This window comes from Elaeis guineensis, chromosome 15 (assembly GCF_000442705.2).
Source record: "Elaeis guineensis isolate ETL-2024a chromosome 15, EG11, whole genome shotgun sequence".
In the NCBI taxonomy this organism is placed as follows: Eukaryota; Viridiplantae; Streptophyta; class Magnoliopsida; order Arecales; family Arecaceae; genus Elaeis; species Elaeis guineensis.
In genome coordinates, this window is record NC_026007.2 from 73861985 (window position 1) to 73880784 (window position 18800).

Genomic DNA, 18800 nt, shown 5'->3' on the forward strand with positions numbered 1-18800 from the left:
GTTAATTATAGAAAATTATTTATTGAATGATGTTATTTGCTGAGCAATTATTATGATGATATATGATCTCAAAGAATGTTATAATTGATTTGACTTGAATATCAATTAACTTTATTATTCTTGAAAATAATATATGAATTGGAAAGACAATATGAAATTGACAACCTGACTGTATTGAGGACCCCGCCAATGGGGGCATATACGTTGGCAATTGACTATCCTGAGGATTTATGTCGCCAGTAAGACCAGCGACATGTCGCCAGATAGACCAGCGACAAAACCGTCAGTTAGACCAACGATTCCAAAGGACTTGACTGACAGATGATTCGCAGCCCACCGCAAGCAGATACGTGGTATTATGACCCTGCCACAGGGATAATGTGGTCATAGTCATGGTTGGTAAGAAGAATTTTAGAAATTGATGAATTTAAGAAGAAAAGCATAATTAGAAATTATGATGAATTGACTTTTATATATGATTGATAGTATGAATATGATTTCATGAAATTACATATTGATTTGTTATGCATAGTATTATTTGCCTGATTATTCAGTTAAAGGTATACACTGCTTACTGGGCTATTTAGCTCATGATAAGTTTTATGTTCTTCTTATAGATCCAGAAAATTAGCATGATGCAGGATTTCGGTTGGGAGAGCGATTAGAGATGGAGTTAACTCATTGATTTAGGATTTTCTCAGAATTGATTCAAGACCTTTAGTTTTGTTTTTAGTATTGACTTGTCAGACAGTTACTTTCTTTTGAACACTTAGTTTTGATTTGTTATTTAAACCAAAGTTTGATTATTGAATGAAGAAAAATTTATTTAACTGTTTGTGAAGATATCATGATGAGATGCCTTGCATGCTTATGAGAAAAGTATTCTATAAGTATGCGGCGGTTGCCATGACCCTCGATTCAAATCTCGGATCGGGGGCGTGACAACGATCGTGCAAATAAAATAAATAGTCTCAAAGATTTTGCTCGAATTATTTAACTATATGTCTCATAAACTAAATCGATAATTGATTAAAATTAAAAAAAAATTTATATAATCTGAAAAAATAGATTAGTAAATAATTAAAATTAAAAAAATTCAATTATCTCGATAATAGACGTCAATGTGTAATCGGAAAAAAAAAAAAAAGACATAGATACGATGGTGCCGATGATTAGTTGATAAAAAAAATTTTAAAATTCTTCCATTGAGATATAAAAAGATGTCTTTATCTCAACCAACGACCTATAATTCCTAAAATCCAAAACAAGAAAGCCCATTTTGTACGGAGAAAAATTTAGCACACTCCCTTGATCACGTCTACATTCATCTTTATCATCAAGATAACAAAAACGTCTGCATTCATCTATAGAAGTGGTATATCAGGACTTTCCCACTATAAATATTAAATTAAGAAATACATCAACCAGCAAATATATAGTCAATAAAATTTTTCTAAGTTGGAAAGAAAGAAATAACGGGACCATCTCATCAGCCGGGAAGTCGCAAAATAAATCTTGTTCACCTACCAAGGCTGGATTTTTTTCAATCTTAATGATAAAATAGTGGGCACATACGGCAGTCTGTACAACCATATTCTTATTCCCCACCTTTTGATATTGTGCTGAACAGCTGTACCGTGGGTTCCAATATTAACTTATTAGATCGGGGCAATCCATTCCCATATCTTACTCTAACTTACTAAGTTGGGGTAAACCTCACTTTTCCAATTTTTTTCAAAAAATTAAATTTTATAATTATATTAAAAAATTAAATTTTTTTAATAAATAATACATCCTATACAAATGTTAGTTATTATAATCAAAACTCAAAATTCAAAACGATCAAAAAGCTAAGAAATAAATAAGGATAGAGATCTATTCAAAAAAAAAAAGAAAAAAAAGAAAAAAAAAAAGAGATCACTATCAGTTGATTAATTTTAAAAAATTTAATTGAGAGATTTAGAATGATTTCTTTTATCTCACCCAACCATCCTAAAATCTTAAACAAAACAATTGTATTGGACGAAGAAAAATTCATCACATTCCCGTGATCACGTCCACGTTCATCCTCGTTCTAAAAAGACAAAACGTCTAGATTCGGTGCTACACCACCACGTTGCAGCATTAAACATTAAATTAACTGTTACCAAAAAAAAAAAATAAACATTAAATTAACTCTTGCCAAAAAAAATATTAAATTAACAAATACATCAACCATAACAGCAAACATGTAGTCAACCAAACAGACATATGCCACGTATAACACTCAGCAAAAACACCCACTATGAGATTGCGTCATCCCACGCGAACTCCACGTCAGCTGAGTCCTCGATCAACCGGCCGACGTGCTCGTCTGGCGCTTACCCGACCAAGGTAAGCTCACCACAAGGTGTCCGGATCGAGAACGGCCACCCCCCCCCCCCCCCCCCCCCCCCCTGCTATAAATAAGCATCGATGAGCCTGTTCCCGGGCATAACCGCCTGCGACCACCGATTGCACACTTGGCAGGAGAAGCTTAATTCGTTGCGCCAGCACTATTGGACGATCGAGAATGGCGGGGGAGAAGAGCAAGATCCTGATCATCGGCAGCACCGGGTACATCGGAAAGTTCATCACGGCGGCGAGCGCGCGGTCCGGTCACTCCACCTTCGCCCTTGTGAGGGACCCCGCCCCCTCCGATCCGGCCAAGGCGAAGCTCCTGGACGACTTCAAGGCCTCGGGCGTCACCCTCATCCAAGTAACCGAAAACTCTAAACCTAATTTCCCCAAAGCTGTCGCCTTTTTATTGGTATCTGGGTCTCGATTTCTTTTTGTTTCCAATTTTAGGGGGATCTATATGATCACGGGAGCTTGGTGAAGGCGATAAAGCAAGTGGACACGGTGATCTCCACGGTGGGGTTCTTGCAATTGGCCGATCAGACCAAGATCATCGCCGCAATAAAAGAAGCTGGTAACGTTAAGGTCAGGGCTTCTTCATCGCTCTCTCGTCGTTTTGATCTCTGTTTTGACCACTGCGGTCCGCTGTGTCGGATGGGTTTAGACGTCTGGGGATCTAATTATTATTTTAATAAAGTGAGGTTTTATTTTATTCGTGTTGTATATTTTAACACATCCTGTCCGGGCTCGTTCAATTGTTTCGGGGATGTTAAGAAGACTAGATCCATACTTTTTTATTCCTTCTCTGTATCGATTTACCTCTAAAATTAAAATAATTGGTGTGAGAGATACAGGGAATCTACATGTGCTTCCCATCCCACAGTGAACCATAACAACCTTAGATACTTGTGTGAATGTGTGTACGTGGTATGCATAAACTGCTGCCAGATAATTTCAGAACAACTTACTTATAAACGCCAAGAAGGTATATGTTACTCTTACTAACATCTAAAGGATCAGGGATGCAGCTAATTTTCATTCACACATTATCCGCATTTCCAGTAAATATGAACTTTGCCGGCAAGACCATTATCATTTTGGTTAATTTCTGATGGTAGATGTCTTCTAACATGTCTTTTTTTTTTTTTTTGGGCCAGAAATACTTTATTGCTCGGTTCCAATATGATAAATCCAACTTATGCTTGTAATCTTCGTTTAATTGAAGCATATTTGAAAACTTATTCAGTTGTTTGTTTTGATTCTCTGGAAATGTATGGGTATTCCTCATGCCGTCCCTCTGAAGTTGCTACCCATTGATATTTAGGTCGGCTTCAGGGTTTGATATCATCACCTCTTTGCAGCAAATAACTTTCTGACTTCCCCTAAATCATCCATTCTTTTGCACTGCCGCACCACGTCAGCTATATTTTGGGATATTCATTCAAGATCGACTAATAGTTGCTAAAATGTCGGACAACAAACTGCTTATTGCTTGTGGAGGCATCTATGTTCATAATAATTATTATGGAGAGTCCATTTATCCCTGGCGAATCAATTTGGTGAATCTTTGTATCTGGGCTTACATTCTTACGATCTGTGGTAATAGGATTATTTTCTCTTCGAATAATTTTATACTGAACTTTGTTTTGGAGTTTGCAGAGGTTCTTTCCATCTGAGTTTGGGAATGACGTGGACCGTGTGCATGCTGTGGAGCCAGCAAAATCAACATTTGCCATCAAGGCCCAGATCAGGCGTGCTATTGAAGCAGAGGGGATTCCTCACACTATTGTTTCTTCCAACTTCTTTGCTGGTTACTTCCTCCCATCACTTGGACAAGCCGGAGTGGCTGGTCTTCCCACAGATAAAGTTGTTATCTTAGGTGATGGGAATACCAAAGGTAACTAACTATTTTGGTCTTGCCGATGTTCACCTCTGTCAGTTTGCTAGAACAAAAACCGATAAATGGTGATTATTTCCCTTGTTACAGCTATCTTTGTCGACGAAGATGACATTGGCACATTCACCATTAGAGCAGTGGATGACCCAAGAACACTGAACAAGATTCTGTATCTTAGACCGCCCGCCAACACCTTATCGCACAATGAGCTAGTCTCCCTGTGGGAGAAGAAGGTTGGCAAGACCTTTGAGAGGGTTTATGTTCCTGAAGAACAGGTTCTGAAGCAGATCCAAGGTGCATAGGAACTTAATCAAGGTTTAAGATTGAGATCATTATAAACTTATCCACTAAAACAGGTGCTTATTGTGTTTCAGAATCTCCCATTCCGTTGAATGTCGTGCTGTCTATCTGCCACTCGGTCTTCATCAAGGGGGACCATACAAACTTTCAGATTGAGCCATCATTTGGTGTGGAGGCTACAGAGCTTTATCCTGATGTCAAATACACTACCGTTGATGAGTATCTGAACCGGTTTCTCTGAAAGTACACTTCTTAATTCGGCTAGTACCATTTTTACTTCTGATGTGTTTACGTACCTTCATGATGTTTCGGTTATGCTTGTTTGATGTTAAAGGATTCCTGTCTGTGTTTTGGTTATATATATAAAAGGATTCCTATATAAAAGGATTCCTACCTGTGTTTTGGTTCTATATATATAAATATCTTCCATGTTTTTTGTTTCAAAGCATGAAATCTTTGTTTTTTTTTTTTTTTCCATCAGAATGCGAAGGCTTAGTCACATCCATCCTTCTTTATTATCATTTACTATTACTAGCTTATAACTCATCTCGATGCACAGATACAATTTTTTTAAAAAAATATTTTATTTAATTTATCTATTCTATTATATCTATTTTATATATAATTCAAAAATAATAAAAATAATAAAAAAATTATATATTTGCATAGCATACATTATAAATCTTGCGAAGATTGATAATTTTAATTCTGCAAAGTTCTTCATAAATCCATCATTTTTTATTATTTTTATTTTTAATTATTTTTGAATATTTCTATCTCTTCTTTTCTTTCTCCTTCGATTCTCTCCTCTTACTTCAAATTTCTTACAAACTTGATCTAACTTTTTCTTCGAAATTACTTTCTACTGAAAGTGTCATCTTTTAAAATGGATGCTTCTTCCACTATCAGACGACACATCTTTATAAACAAAGAGCCAAGCTAATATAACATGAAGACCCCAAGAACCAAATTACGATGTTTTCACTCTCCCTCCCTGATACGTATAATGAGGAGAGCTTTTCATTCTTCTCATCTCCCTCTCCTAACTCTCTACTGTTCCAAAACTCCTCGTTCTTCTCATCTCCCTCTCCTAACTCTCAACTATTCCAAAACTCCAAGACTTCCTGACTCCTGGCTCTTTGGAAGTAACCACGAATGAGCTACCCGTCACCACACCCCTCACTCTACTACTCGTCGGTGTTCGAAATCGTGACCCAACTACCCGATGACGGTGCCTCTTGGAAGCTCAGCAATGCCACCAATGCTTTCAAGATGGTGTTCAAAATCGTGACTCAACATGGCAATGGCGTCTTCAGGAAGCTCAACAATGCCACCAACGCCTTCAAGATCCCACCTCCTACATCCAATTCATTGAATTCGATGGTGCACGGGTCATCATCCTCATTTACAATGAACCTTGGAAGGGTCATTTTGGATGGAGGCCTTCTTTCTCTTTTTTTATTCTTTTCTCATCTTTATTCTTTTTAGTTTTTTTGAGACTTACATATTGCGGACGGTTTCTTGGAAAAAAATAAATACATGACGGGCAGAAGTCGATGCCTCCATTTTAATATATATATATATTATATATATATATATATATTATATATATATATTATTACTATTATTATTATTACTACTATCATTACTATTATTGCTATTATAACTATAATCATCATCAGTAATATTATCATTATTTTTAAGAGAGAGAGATCTCTGTTCAAGTTCGTCCACCTCTTCTGATGGGAAAAAAAGCTTGGTTACAGGAGTCCTTCGGTTTATTGAGGCCCAAACAATGGGCTCCAACTGAAAAGGGTTCGATAGAGATTGTAAATGCTCCTCCTTAGCGTTATAGCTTGTTGGGCTCTAACTTATCTTAATCTCTTCTACTTGTAGCCAATGTTAGTTTGAGGTTAACACATCATTCTCCCTATATTTGGTTTGAAGCTTTGTGCTTTAAATAATATTTTTCATTCAATCAAAAAATAACTTCTATCAAAAAAAATAAAAACAACAAATAAAGTTTTCTATCTTGATGGGATGGGAGGTGTTCCAGCCATCCGTTTCGACCATCTCATCTTATTTTTTATGAGAACATGGGATCAATATAAGGTTGGGACTTCAAAATCCATTCATCAGAGAGGCAACAAAAAAAAATAAAAATAAAATAAAAATAAAAATAAAAAATAAGAGGAAGAAAAATGAAAGAAAGGAAGAATAAAAGGAAAGAGGAAGAAAAAAAAAGAACAAAAGAAAAGAAAGAAAAAAGAAAGAAAAAAAAATAGAAGAAAAAAAAAAAAAGAAATGAAAATAGGAAGAAAATAAAAATATCATAGGGATGCATGATCAAGACCGCTATCAAGATGAGACAGGACAGCAGAACATTCAATTCTATAAAAAAATTGAGATACGACTGTGCTATTGAATTTAAAATCTTTTCTCCAAATGTGGTGTAAGAATTAAAAATAATTAATCTTGATGGGATGGTAAAAACTTATCAGTAATTATTCATGGTGAATGATGATGACATGTTTAAAATATTTTTAATTATTAAATGGAGCATCCACGAGAATAGAATAGATGTAAGAAATTAAAGAATGATAATACCACTAGCAATTGTATATTGAGTTCTACGATGATTTTTTTTAGTTTAAAATTACTGCAAAAGATTATGTAAATAACTATCCATCAAGTTTTTAAGGCACCAATTATTTAGGGTTAGCTAACTAGAAGGCCCGAATTAATGAGCAAGAAAAATAGGAAATGAAAATGGTCAAGGTCAACGCCACAGGTAAAAAAATCCCAAAATGAAATAAACACAAGCTGCACCACTTTATAAAGTTCTGAAGTCAGCATAGTTTATTATTAAGTACCAGCATAAATGCTAGACTAAATAACTTAGCGGTAGAAATGCGTCTCTCTTGGCCGGTGGAAGTTTTGCCATGTCAAAGTGCAGTAACGCACCCTGCACTCCACTTGAAATTTTACAAGATGCTTCCACAATATAAGAACACAGTATCCAAATCATACAGTTAAGGCACAATTTTGAGCTATTTTTCTTAACTTATCGGCATATGCACCATGCTAACTGTGGATGACCCGAGAACAGTGGGTAAAGAAGACTGGCAAGACACTGGAGAGGATCTATGTCCCAGAAGAAGAGGTCCTCGCGAAGATCAACGGTGAACAAGAAATTTCTCAAAAGCTTTAGATGCCATGCCATGCAAATCAATAAATATTCAAAAAATTTTCTCTTAGTCTTTGATAACTACGACCACAGTTGACCCTTTGATAAGATCCATGAGAGACTAGTCTCTAAATACAAAACATCTGATCCATCGATGTGTACGTATTAAGGATCAATCGTAGAAGTTTTCATGATCCGCCCAATCTGAAGATCCGACCCAACTCGAGGCCTTTGGGTTGGGTTGGACCCGGCTTCATTGAATATTAGGACTGGAATCGAGACTTAAATTTGGACCCGAGCAATATTTAGGGCTGGGACCGGGTTAGGCCAAAAATACCTCGGGTTGGACCCGGCCCTGTCCGAAGTTATACATATTTTTTTTAATAAATTTTTTATATATAAAATTATAAATGATGCCATTTAGTTTTTAGGATAGAAATTATAAAAATCCTAATTCCTAATTTACCATCCCATTCAAAGTTTCAGTGCCTCTCAGGCTCTGAGTCTCTGCCTCTCTGCCATTCGAAGTCCTCTTCCCATCCCTTCGGTTCAGACATTCACTGTTTCTTCTTTCGTTCACAGCTTCTTTTTTCGTTCATTTATTTTTAGGCCATTAGATAAAACTAAAAAAAAAATTATTTATTTGCACCAACCCGATCTCCGCCCAACCCAACCCAAATCCAAACATGATCGGATCTAGCCCAATTTCTGTACCACTTCGGGTTGGGACCGGGACCAAAATATTGGCCCGATCAAAATTTTGGATCAGGATCCGGACAGGCCAAACCCAGCCCTACCTGATCCATGTACATCTTAAATTAGTCTCATTGACTAGATCCAGAAGGAAATTAGCTCTAATTCACACGGTCACGATTCACTCCATGACAAGGTAAACATATTAGTTCTGAAATAAGAAATACGTGACGTATCTACGTGTGCCAATGATCAACCCCGACTAGCTAAGCTCAGGAGGACTAACTCTGCCAGCGATCAAGCCTAACTGATTAGGTGCAGAAGAAACGTGTTTCTGACGTGTGGCCAACGATCAGTTCGATTAGCTAGATCCAGATCAGAGTCTAAGTAGAGAGTTTTTCTCATGATTTTATCATAATCAATTTTTCATAAATAATCATATTCATTTTTGTAACAGTATCAATTCAAATTCTCATATTTTTCAGAAGAGCAATAAAATAATTTTTATTTAAAATTTTACGTATAAATGAATATATATTTTTTTTAAAAAAAATATACAATATTAATACAAAAAAATCTTTTTTCAAAAATTTTGTACCATGCAAGGGTGACATCATGTTTGATCTAACTTTTTAAATTATTTTTCATACATAAATATATACTTTCAAACTTTAATAATTTTTTAATATTTTATGCATAAAATTTATTTTTTAAAGATATGAACAAATACAAAAATAAAGTCAGAGATAAAAGAGAACTTACAGTTGATCAGATCGAAAATTCTATAATCTGCTTAGTCCATTCTCTAGATCCGGTGTCTGATGTTCTTCCTATATTAAAGGCTCTGATAACAAGTTTTATTTAGTTTTAATTTTAAAAAAATTAAAATAAACAGAAAAGATCTCTCAATCTAATCTGGTCTATATCAGATTTATAGAATTCAGACTGATCTAGACTAAATAACTTAGCAGTAGAAATGCGTCTCTCTTGGCCGGTGGAAGTTTTGCCATGTCAAAGTGCAGTAACACACCCTGCACTCCACTTGAAATTTTACAACATGCTTCCACAATACAAGAACACAGTATCCAAATCATACAGTTAAGGCACAATTTTGAGCTATTTTTCTTAACTTATCGGCACATGCACCATGCTAACTGTGGATGACCCGAGAACACTGGGTAAAGAAGACTGGCAAGACAATGGAGAGGATCTCTGTCCCAGAAGAAGAGGTCCTCGCGAAGATCAATGGTGAACAAGAAATTTCTCAAAAGCTTTAGATGCCATGCCATGCAAATCAATAAATATTCAAAAAATTCTCTCTTAGTCTTTGATAACTACGATCACGACTCTTTGATAAGATCCATGAGAGACTAACCTCTAAATACAGAACATCTGATCCATCGATGTGTATTAAGGATCAATCGTAGAAGTATTCATGATCCGGCCCAACCTGAAGACCCGATCCAACCCGAGATCTTTGGGTTGGGTTGGACCCGGCTTCATTGAATATTAGGGCCGAAACCGAGACTTAAATTTGGATCCGAGCAATATTTAGGGCCGGGACCGGGTTAGGCCAAAAATACCTCGGGTTGGACCCGGCCCTGTCCGAAGTTATACATATTTTTTTTAATAAATTTTTTATATATAAAATTATAAATGATGCCATTTAGTTTTTAGGATAGAAAATATAAAAATCCTAATTCCTAATTTGCCATCCCATTCAAAGTTTCAATGCCTCTCAGGCTCTGAGTCTCTACCTCTCTGCCATTCGAAGTCCTCTTTCCATCTCTTCGGTTTGGACATTCACTGTTTCTTCCTTCGTTCACTACTTTTTTTTCCATTCATTTATTTTTAGGCCATTAGATAAAACTAAAAAAAATAATTTAATTTACTTGCGCCAACCCGATCTCCGCCCAACCCAACCCGGACCCAAACATGATCGGATCTAGCCCAGTTCCTGTACCACTTCGGGTTGGGATTGGGACCAAAATATTGGCCCGATCAAAATTTTGGATCAGGATCCGGATAGGCCAAACCCAGCCCTACCCGATTCATGTACATCTTAAATCAGTCTCATTGACTAGATCCAGGAGGGAATTAGCTCTAATTCACACGGTCAAGATTCACTCCATGACAAGGTAAAGAGATTAGTCCTAAAATAAGAAGCACGTGGCGCATCAGCGTGTGCCAATGATCAGCTCCGACTAGCTAAGCTCAGGAGGACTAACTCTGCCAGTGATCAATCCCGACTGACTAGGTCCAGGAGAAATATGTTTCTGACGTGTGACCAACGATCAGTTCGATTAGCTAGATCCAGATCCGAGTCTAATTAGAGAGTTTTTCTCATGATTTTATCATAATTAATTTTTTATAAATAATCATATTCATTTTTGTAACAGTATCAATTCAAATTCTCATATCTTTCAGAAGAGCAATAAAATAATTTTTATTCAAAATTTTATGTATAAATGAATATGTATAATTTTTTTTAGAAATTATGCAATATTAATACAGAAAAATCATCTTTTTTCAAAAATTTTGTACCATGCAAGGGTGACATCATGTTTGATCTAACTTTTTAAATTATTTTTCATACATAAATACATACTTTCAAACTTTAATAATTTTTTAATATTTTATGCATAAAATTTATTTTTTAAAGATATAAATAAGTACAAAAATAAACTCAGAGATAAGAGGAAACTTACAGTTGATCAGATCGAAAATTCTATAATCTGCTAAGTCCATTCTCTAGATCCGGTGTCTGATGTCTTTCCGATATTGAAGGCTCTGATAACAAGTTTTATTTAGCCTCAATTTTAAAAAAATTAAAATAAACAAAAAGGATCTCTCAATCTAGTCTGGTCTAGATCAGATTTATAGAATTCGGACTGACCTAGATTAAATTAGATCGAGTCCGGTCAATAGATTAGGTTCAATTTTCAAATCAAATCTACCAACTTGATTTGACCTAGGCTCAATTAAATTGGGTCCAAAGAAATTAGGTTAACCATGAATAAGATTAGGTCCCTATTTCTCTCTCTCTCCCCCCTCTTTCTCTCTCTCTCTTTTTGTTTCTTTACTAGAACTGGGACCTCTAGGGTTTTTTTTCATGGAGATCGATCGGAGGTGGGGGTCGGTTGCTAGGCAATCGGAATGGCCGACGACGGCGACGTGACGGTGCCTAGGGGCAAATCTGACCGGTGGTGATTGGGTATCTGAAAAGAAAAAAGAAAAAAGGGCACCGCCCTTAAAGCCATGGCAGCAACCCATGGATCGAAAGGTAAAAAAGGAAGAAGGGGATTTATCGGAGATGACGGCGGTGATAGTAGCAGTCGAGAGGTGGATTTCCGATGGTTCTACCTGAAATCCCTTGACACAAGTATATTAGGACTTGAGAAGGAGGGTTAGGATTTTAGGAAGGCGTTGGCGCTCGACATGGCAACATGGTGGCTACTGAAGGGGAAGAAGAAGGAGGACAATGGATATTTCGGTGAGGGTTCTATCAAGAGGTGTAGAGTTTAAATAGAGGAGGGATGGAATGGATTCCTCTTTGAATAAGGCCGGATCTTGCTGGCGTGATCAATCCGGATTCCTCCCCATTGATGCGCGAAATCAATCCGATCTTCTTGCTTTATCGACCATAGGAGAGGGAGAAATAGAGTCCCTTCGAGACTCTTTCTCACTTTTTTTTTGCTCCGGTAAAGTCGGCAAGAGATGCCGGCTTCAAAGTGAACCGGGTCCAAAGAGATCGGTTTTCACAGTATTTGACCTACCATATAAAGAAAAAGAAATATGACATGTACGTAGATTGAATTAAGGCACCGTCGCCTTTTCTTTTCCTCGAAGCTATTCTTTGTCATATTATGCCAATGCCAATATCCAGGGCGTGGACACAACTTCAAGAAAATTGTGCTCAAAGAATTTAGATCAAATATCTTAAGAAATAGCAAATCTATAAAAATAATCTATGCATCTTAGTTCTTATAATAAAAAAAATATACCTCGAATATACAAACAAATCTATAGGCTTAAAAAAATGATTTTCTATATGAATAACAATATTAAAGAAAATAAGATGAACTAATTGTAAAAAATTAAAAGATCGAAATATTAAGAAATCAATATCTTATAAAATAAAGAAATCATTGTGGCCAAAAAAAAACAATGAAGGAAACAAGAGAGAAATCCAAATCTCTTCAGCTATTCTTTTATGGATGGCACTTTTCTAAAGTCTCTCGCATCCAATGCATTAGGATTTGATGAATACTCTATTATCGGATCAAGAGGTATGATTGTCCTAGAATTTTATCCCAAGATCACCGCATTAGGGTGATCTTGGATATCCATCTTTAAGGATGGATATTCTATCACTTGATTCTGTGGTGATTTAAGAAGTGAAAATGATTTAGAATCATTGCCACGTAGGATTATTGGAGTATAGCCAAACATGACGATATCATCTCCTTCTTTTAAATCACTTTTGATCTTGAATCGATCATCTATACCAAACATCCTGTTATGGATGATTTGGATGATGGTTGGTAGCTAGAATGAGGTGTTACTTATGACGTAACTTCCTACAAAAATGTCCTCACCACAAGTTCATAGATAATAAAGCTTCTGTATTGAAAAATTCAACCTTTTAGAATAGTTGTTTGCACTAATGGATCTTCTTTTGACCTTTGGAAAAACTGTTACTTTTAAAAATATGTAATATAAAATTAGGAAAGGTCTTAGGTTTGTGTATTTAAATGGCCTTTATGGCTTTAAAATGGTAATAAAAAAATTATTTGGAGATCGCTTGAAGAATTCTATTGGTGTGCAAAATATTTTTTTCCTTCTAACCAGTAATGAAAGGACTAATTTGTGACAAGTTAAGAAGATAGCATTGTTCATAAGGCCCGAGAGGAAAGTAGGGGCAACCGAGCCAATAAAGGAAGTGAAGCTGAATTTTACCAGAATTTTGATAATTCTCTTAACTTATTTTTATAAATCATTTAGTATACGAGCGTGAATTCTGATGGTTTTGAGTGTCGACCAATAACGAAAATCCTTGCAAACACTGTTTAAAAGCTGTCATGCATGGAAGTCACGCTTGATTGGATTTTCTATAATTAAATAATAGATCTTATAAAACCTAACGTTGGCTGTCATTGTCAGAACCATCAAAACACGACGAAAATAAAAAACGATACTATTTGATAGTATCATTTTATATTATAAAATATTATTTTTAAAATTAATATATATATAATATGAATATGGTGCCCATTAAATGATTCAAATCGTGAAATCGAATCAAACCAAACCATATTTATCGATATGATCTGGTTTGAAAATTAAAATAATCTAATTTGATTTATAATTTTTATATAAAATAATTTAATGATCGTCTGATTTTATAAAAATATTAGATCAAATCAAATCTTAAACTTTAATATATGTGTATATATATATATATTAACACATAAATCTAAGAATAGAATCTGATTTTTGATGGCTATAAATATAATCTTCACTTTAATAGTTTCAAAAATTAAAGCTATACATTGATCCAAAAATTATTTTGATAATTTTAATTTTTATTTAATTAAAATATTTTTTTTAAATTTTTTTATTTTTAATATTGTAATATATCAAATCATTAATCAAATCAAACCAAACCGTGATTTATCCGTCTAGTCTGATCTGATTTGAGTGACAAAATGATTTGATTTGGTTTATAAAATTAATAAACTATAATTTACTAATTTAGTTTAAGATTAATCCTAAACCAGACCAAATCAAATCATGTATATCCATAAATATGAAATTGTTAATGTGATATAATAATAATTTTTACTGAATATAAAATAATGATTTTTGAAACATGGAATTATTGCCGCTAAATTATGAAGAAATTGGTAGAAAACGAGCTAGAGATCGAATTGAAGATAAACTGAATATTTGATAGAAAACTAAGATCGATAACTCTTTCAACCTACAATCAAATATCTATTTGTCTGAGGTCATCGGACAAGTATCCTCCAATAAATTAGCTAGAGATAAGAAACAGTCAAAAGAAAAAAAAAGTAAGAAGAATTTTTATACCCAAAAAAAAAAAGCTAATCTGAGGATCCCCTTTGTCATTTCTACTTAAAAAAGATTCACCAGCCATTATCTAGATATTATGAATGCAATTAAGATATTTATGGATCAAAATCGTGGATAGTGATTATGTCTACGATGGACTGTTGTGTGCAAATAAAATAAACAGTCCAAAATGTTCTGTTAGGATTATTTAACCATATGTTGTCGGTATGTGCTCGAGAATTAGATCAACAATCAATTGAGGCCAAAGAAAAATATTTTTCATGTAATCTGAAGATTCAGGTTGGTAAATAGCTAAGGACAAAAAAATTCAGTTATACCGGCAGTAGATGTCAATGTGTAATCGAAAGAAAAAAAATAGGCACAGATATGAGGTGTCCATGATTAGTTGATAAAAAATTTCTTAAAATTCTCTCGTGGAGATTTAGAAAGATTTCTTTGTCTCAACCAACCATCCATATTTCCTAAAATCCAAAACAATAAAGTCCCACTTTGTACGGAGAAAAATTTAACGCACTCCCATGATCACGTCAACATTCATCTTTATCATCAAGAAAACAAAAACGTCTACATTCATCTTAAGAAGCAGTATATCAGGACTTTCCCACTATAAATATTAAATTAAGAAATATATCAACCAGCAAATATATAGTCAATAAAATTCCTATAAACCAGAAAGAAAGAAATAACGAGATGCCTTATCAGCTGGAAAGTCGCAAAATAAATCTTGTTCATCTATCAAAATTGATTTTTTTTTTTTTTATACAAGCAGGCGCTATCTCCACTCCTCAATATGCTCCGTCATAAAGGATGCCACCCAGTCCGCCGTACTGTTGGCCTTACGAAACATATGCTGGCTAGATACTATAATGCACTCGCTAGTGGCCCTCCAAATGTCGCCCAGGAGAGGATGAGCGTCGCGATGCTTGGTTCCCTCCTGAATCCAACTGATGACCGTCAGAGAATCCCCCTCAATGATGATCTTCCATGCCCGCAGCTCCCAAATAGCACAGATGACACTAGCCCATATCGCATGAAGCTTAGCCTCGGGCACAGATGCCTCAAAAAGTGGTGAGCCCCCTACAGCCAGCATCCGCAAATCTGGATCTCGAATGACAAACTCTGAACCACCTCTGCCATCTTTGACGCTACTGTCAAAGTTGACCTTAACAAGCTCGGAGGGTGGGGGCTCCCAAGAGATGAAAAGTGTCCTTCGAGATACTGCAGACACAGCCAGGGAGTCCCAAGAACTTGGGTTGGCTGAGGTCAGATCAACAAAGTTGGAGTGATGATACTCAGTAGCTAAGCAGCACGCTCTCTCCAGGATATGTTTAGCAGGCACAATCTCGGCATCAAAGATCAAGCTATTCCGGATAGTTAGATCTGATAGGCAATATACACCAGCCGATAAGCTCCAGAAGGCCCATCTCTAGCACTCTGATGGATAGCCTACAAGAAGGGAGGGATCCACGAGCCAATGCTCATACCCGACGACTGACTACGTACCATCCTCTAGATCAAATTCGCTCTGAGACAGCAGAGGAGGGTATGCTTCGTGGTCTCCTCCACCAAGCCACAAATGGGACAGTCGATCGAAATATCCATACCTCTATCCTTGAGAAGAGTGCATGTTGGAAGTCTATCCCAAGTGACTGACCTTAGGGTGAGCCTCGATCCTCCAAATCCATGCCGCATTAATCCTCCTGAGTGGCATAGGTCTGTGTAAGTTGCAGGGTCCCTAGCCAGCACCATAGATCGGCAAGACTGCCCCCACATCCGTACGTCATAACTCCAATGGATAGGAATCAAGATGGCGAGAATCCTATCATCAAGCTGTCCTCTAAACAGACGGGTGACCAACTGCCTACTCCAGCATCTACCCTCATTTGTGATTAGGTCGTAGACCCGTAAATGGTCGTCCACCTCAATGCTGACAAAGGTCCGCTAATGAGAGAGTGGCAAACTGAAAATTCAAGCCTCATGGCTCACGTCGATCGAAGCACCATCACCAATCAACCATCTCATCTGTGCCGCAACAGCAGGTGCTTGAGCACAAATCTCCCTTCGGATCAAGGAGCAGCCCTGCTCACTTTGGATCTGGGATCTCTGGCTTCAGTCGCCATACCAAGCCCTCATCACATGGCTCCACAAACAATCGGGCTGCGTGAGAAATATGGCTGCATGTTTGGAGAGCATAGCCTCCCTCCTGACCAATAAAGACTGGATCCCGAGGCCCCCATCACGGACCGACTGGCATACCACATCTTAGAATAGTAGATGCACACCCCTACCACCCTGCCAAGAGTTCCATAAAAAATTTTGGAACTGCTGCTCCAAACTCCTGAGCATAGAGCATGGCACCATTGTGTTTGTCAAGAGATAGATCGGAATGGAGCTCACCAGAGTAGTCCTCCCCATCATGGAAAGGGTATTGGCCTGCCAGCCATCAAGATGCTTCCTGATCCTCTGCTCTATCAGCCTGCACTCGGTACGCCAAAGCCTCCGCCCGATGATGGGAACCCCCAAATAGGTGAGGGGCCCCACCTGCTCAAGGATCTGCAGCCTATCGTGGATCACCTGCTTTATCCAGACCTGAGTCTTCGGATTAAAAGTGATCGCAGATTTGTGAAGGTTCATGAACTGGCCAAATGCCCTACAGTAGGCCTCCATAATGATCGCAAAGCATCTCACGTTATGAGGTGAGGCCCGACTAATAAACAAGTAATTATCTGCAAAAAGAAAGTGAGATAAAGACATCCTCCCAGGGGCAGGCCAATAAGGCTCAAGCTCTGTCTGCTGGACCATCCCTTGGAGAGAGCGAGAAAGGGCATCAGCACATAGAATAAACAAGTAAGGAAAGAGGGGGCACCCTTGGCGAAGACCGTTAGTCGACTGAACGAAGTCCGTCAGAGTGTCATTGATCAGGATAGTGAAGCTCGGGGCCTTCACATAGTCCATAATCCAGGAGATCCATCTGCCACAAAAGTCAAGATCGAAGAGTGTTTGGCGCAGGAAAGACTAACTCATCCGATCATAAGCGCACTCTATATCCAGCTTGATCGCCATCAAGCGATCAAGCTTTGACAGATAGGTGCACACTGAAGATCATGCATAAAATCTTGAGCGAGCAATACGTTGTCGATGATGCAGCTCCTCCAACAAAAGTACTCTGCTCCGGACTGATCAGACAAGAAATCACCAACTTTAGACGACTGACCAGTATCTTTGCGCACACTTTGTAAAATGTAGTGCACAAGTTGATTGGTTTGAAATGACTTGGAGTGCAAGCATCAGGTCTCTCCAGAATGAGAGTTATCAACATCTTCTTCTAATCTTCTGGGATGCCTCTGAAGTCAAAAACCACCTGCACAGCCTCAGCAACCTCTCCACTAATAATGGGCCAATACCGCCTGAAGAAGAACGACGGAAAACCATCTAGCCCAGGGGTTTTGCTTGAGAGATCAGAGTGCCCTCCGTACCTCCTCAACATACACTGGATGAGCCAAGACTTCATTCTCTTGAAAGGAGATCCGCTCCATCAGCTGAGACCCCAGGGAGAGTCCCCACCACCCATGGGAGCTGTCCACCGAGAGCTGAAGAATTGAAAAATCCATCTCCTGATTTCCTCACTTTTCTCCACAACACTACCATCCTTTTCCCTCAACTGTTGGATGCCATTGGCCGCCCTCCAGATCATTGTCAATGGATGGAAGAATCTAGTGTTTCGATCTCCCACCCTAATCCACTGTACCCTAGATCTCTGCATTCACATCATCTTATGCTGTCTCAAAAGGAAATGGTGTGTAGACAGTCTGTGCCGAAGCAACCTCAGATCATGCTCCTAGAGATCCCCCATCGGTCCTCTCTCGACTGCAACTCCGAGATGTCTGTCTCCACCTCCTCAATCCGCTTGACTATGTCACCCACCTCTAGTTAACTCCATCGGATGAGCCTGCACCGTGCCAACTCCAATCTCCTGGACATCCGATATCTCACATCGTCCTATACCGGCATCCTCCATACGTCTCTGATCAAGTCTCAAGCTCTTAGATAAAAGGTTCAGATCTTTTGAAACTTGAACGAAGCCTTGAAAAAGCATAGGCCATCAATCGAAATCAACAGCGGGCAGTGGCCCCAAGCAATCTTTGGGAGATGTTGCATATGGTGTCCCAAAAAATGCTGGAGCCACATGGCGAAAACTATCGCTCAATCAATTCTCTCCCAAACCAGATAGCTCCGAGTCAGTTGTTGCAC

General features: G+C 37.5%; 1 protein-coding gene across 1 annotated transcript; it reads left to right on the forward strand.

Moving 5' to 3' along the window:
• Nucleotides 1-2461: 2461 nt before the first annotated feature.
• LOC105037680 (phenylcoumaran benzylic ether reductase Pyrc5) lies at nt 2462-5018 on the forward strand. The gene is made up of 5 exons (XM_073249158.1): nt 2462-2737; nt 2827-2961; nt 4036-4273; nt 4364-4567; nt 4648-5018. Exons 1-5 carry the CDS (start codon nt 2552-2554, stop codon nt 4812-4814), a joined length of 930 nt encoding a protein of 309 aa, XP_073105259.1. The 5' UTR covers nt 2462-2551; the 3' UTR covers nt 4815-5018.
• The last annotated feature ends 13782 nt before the right edge of the window (nt 5019-18800 follow it).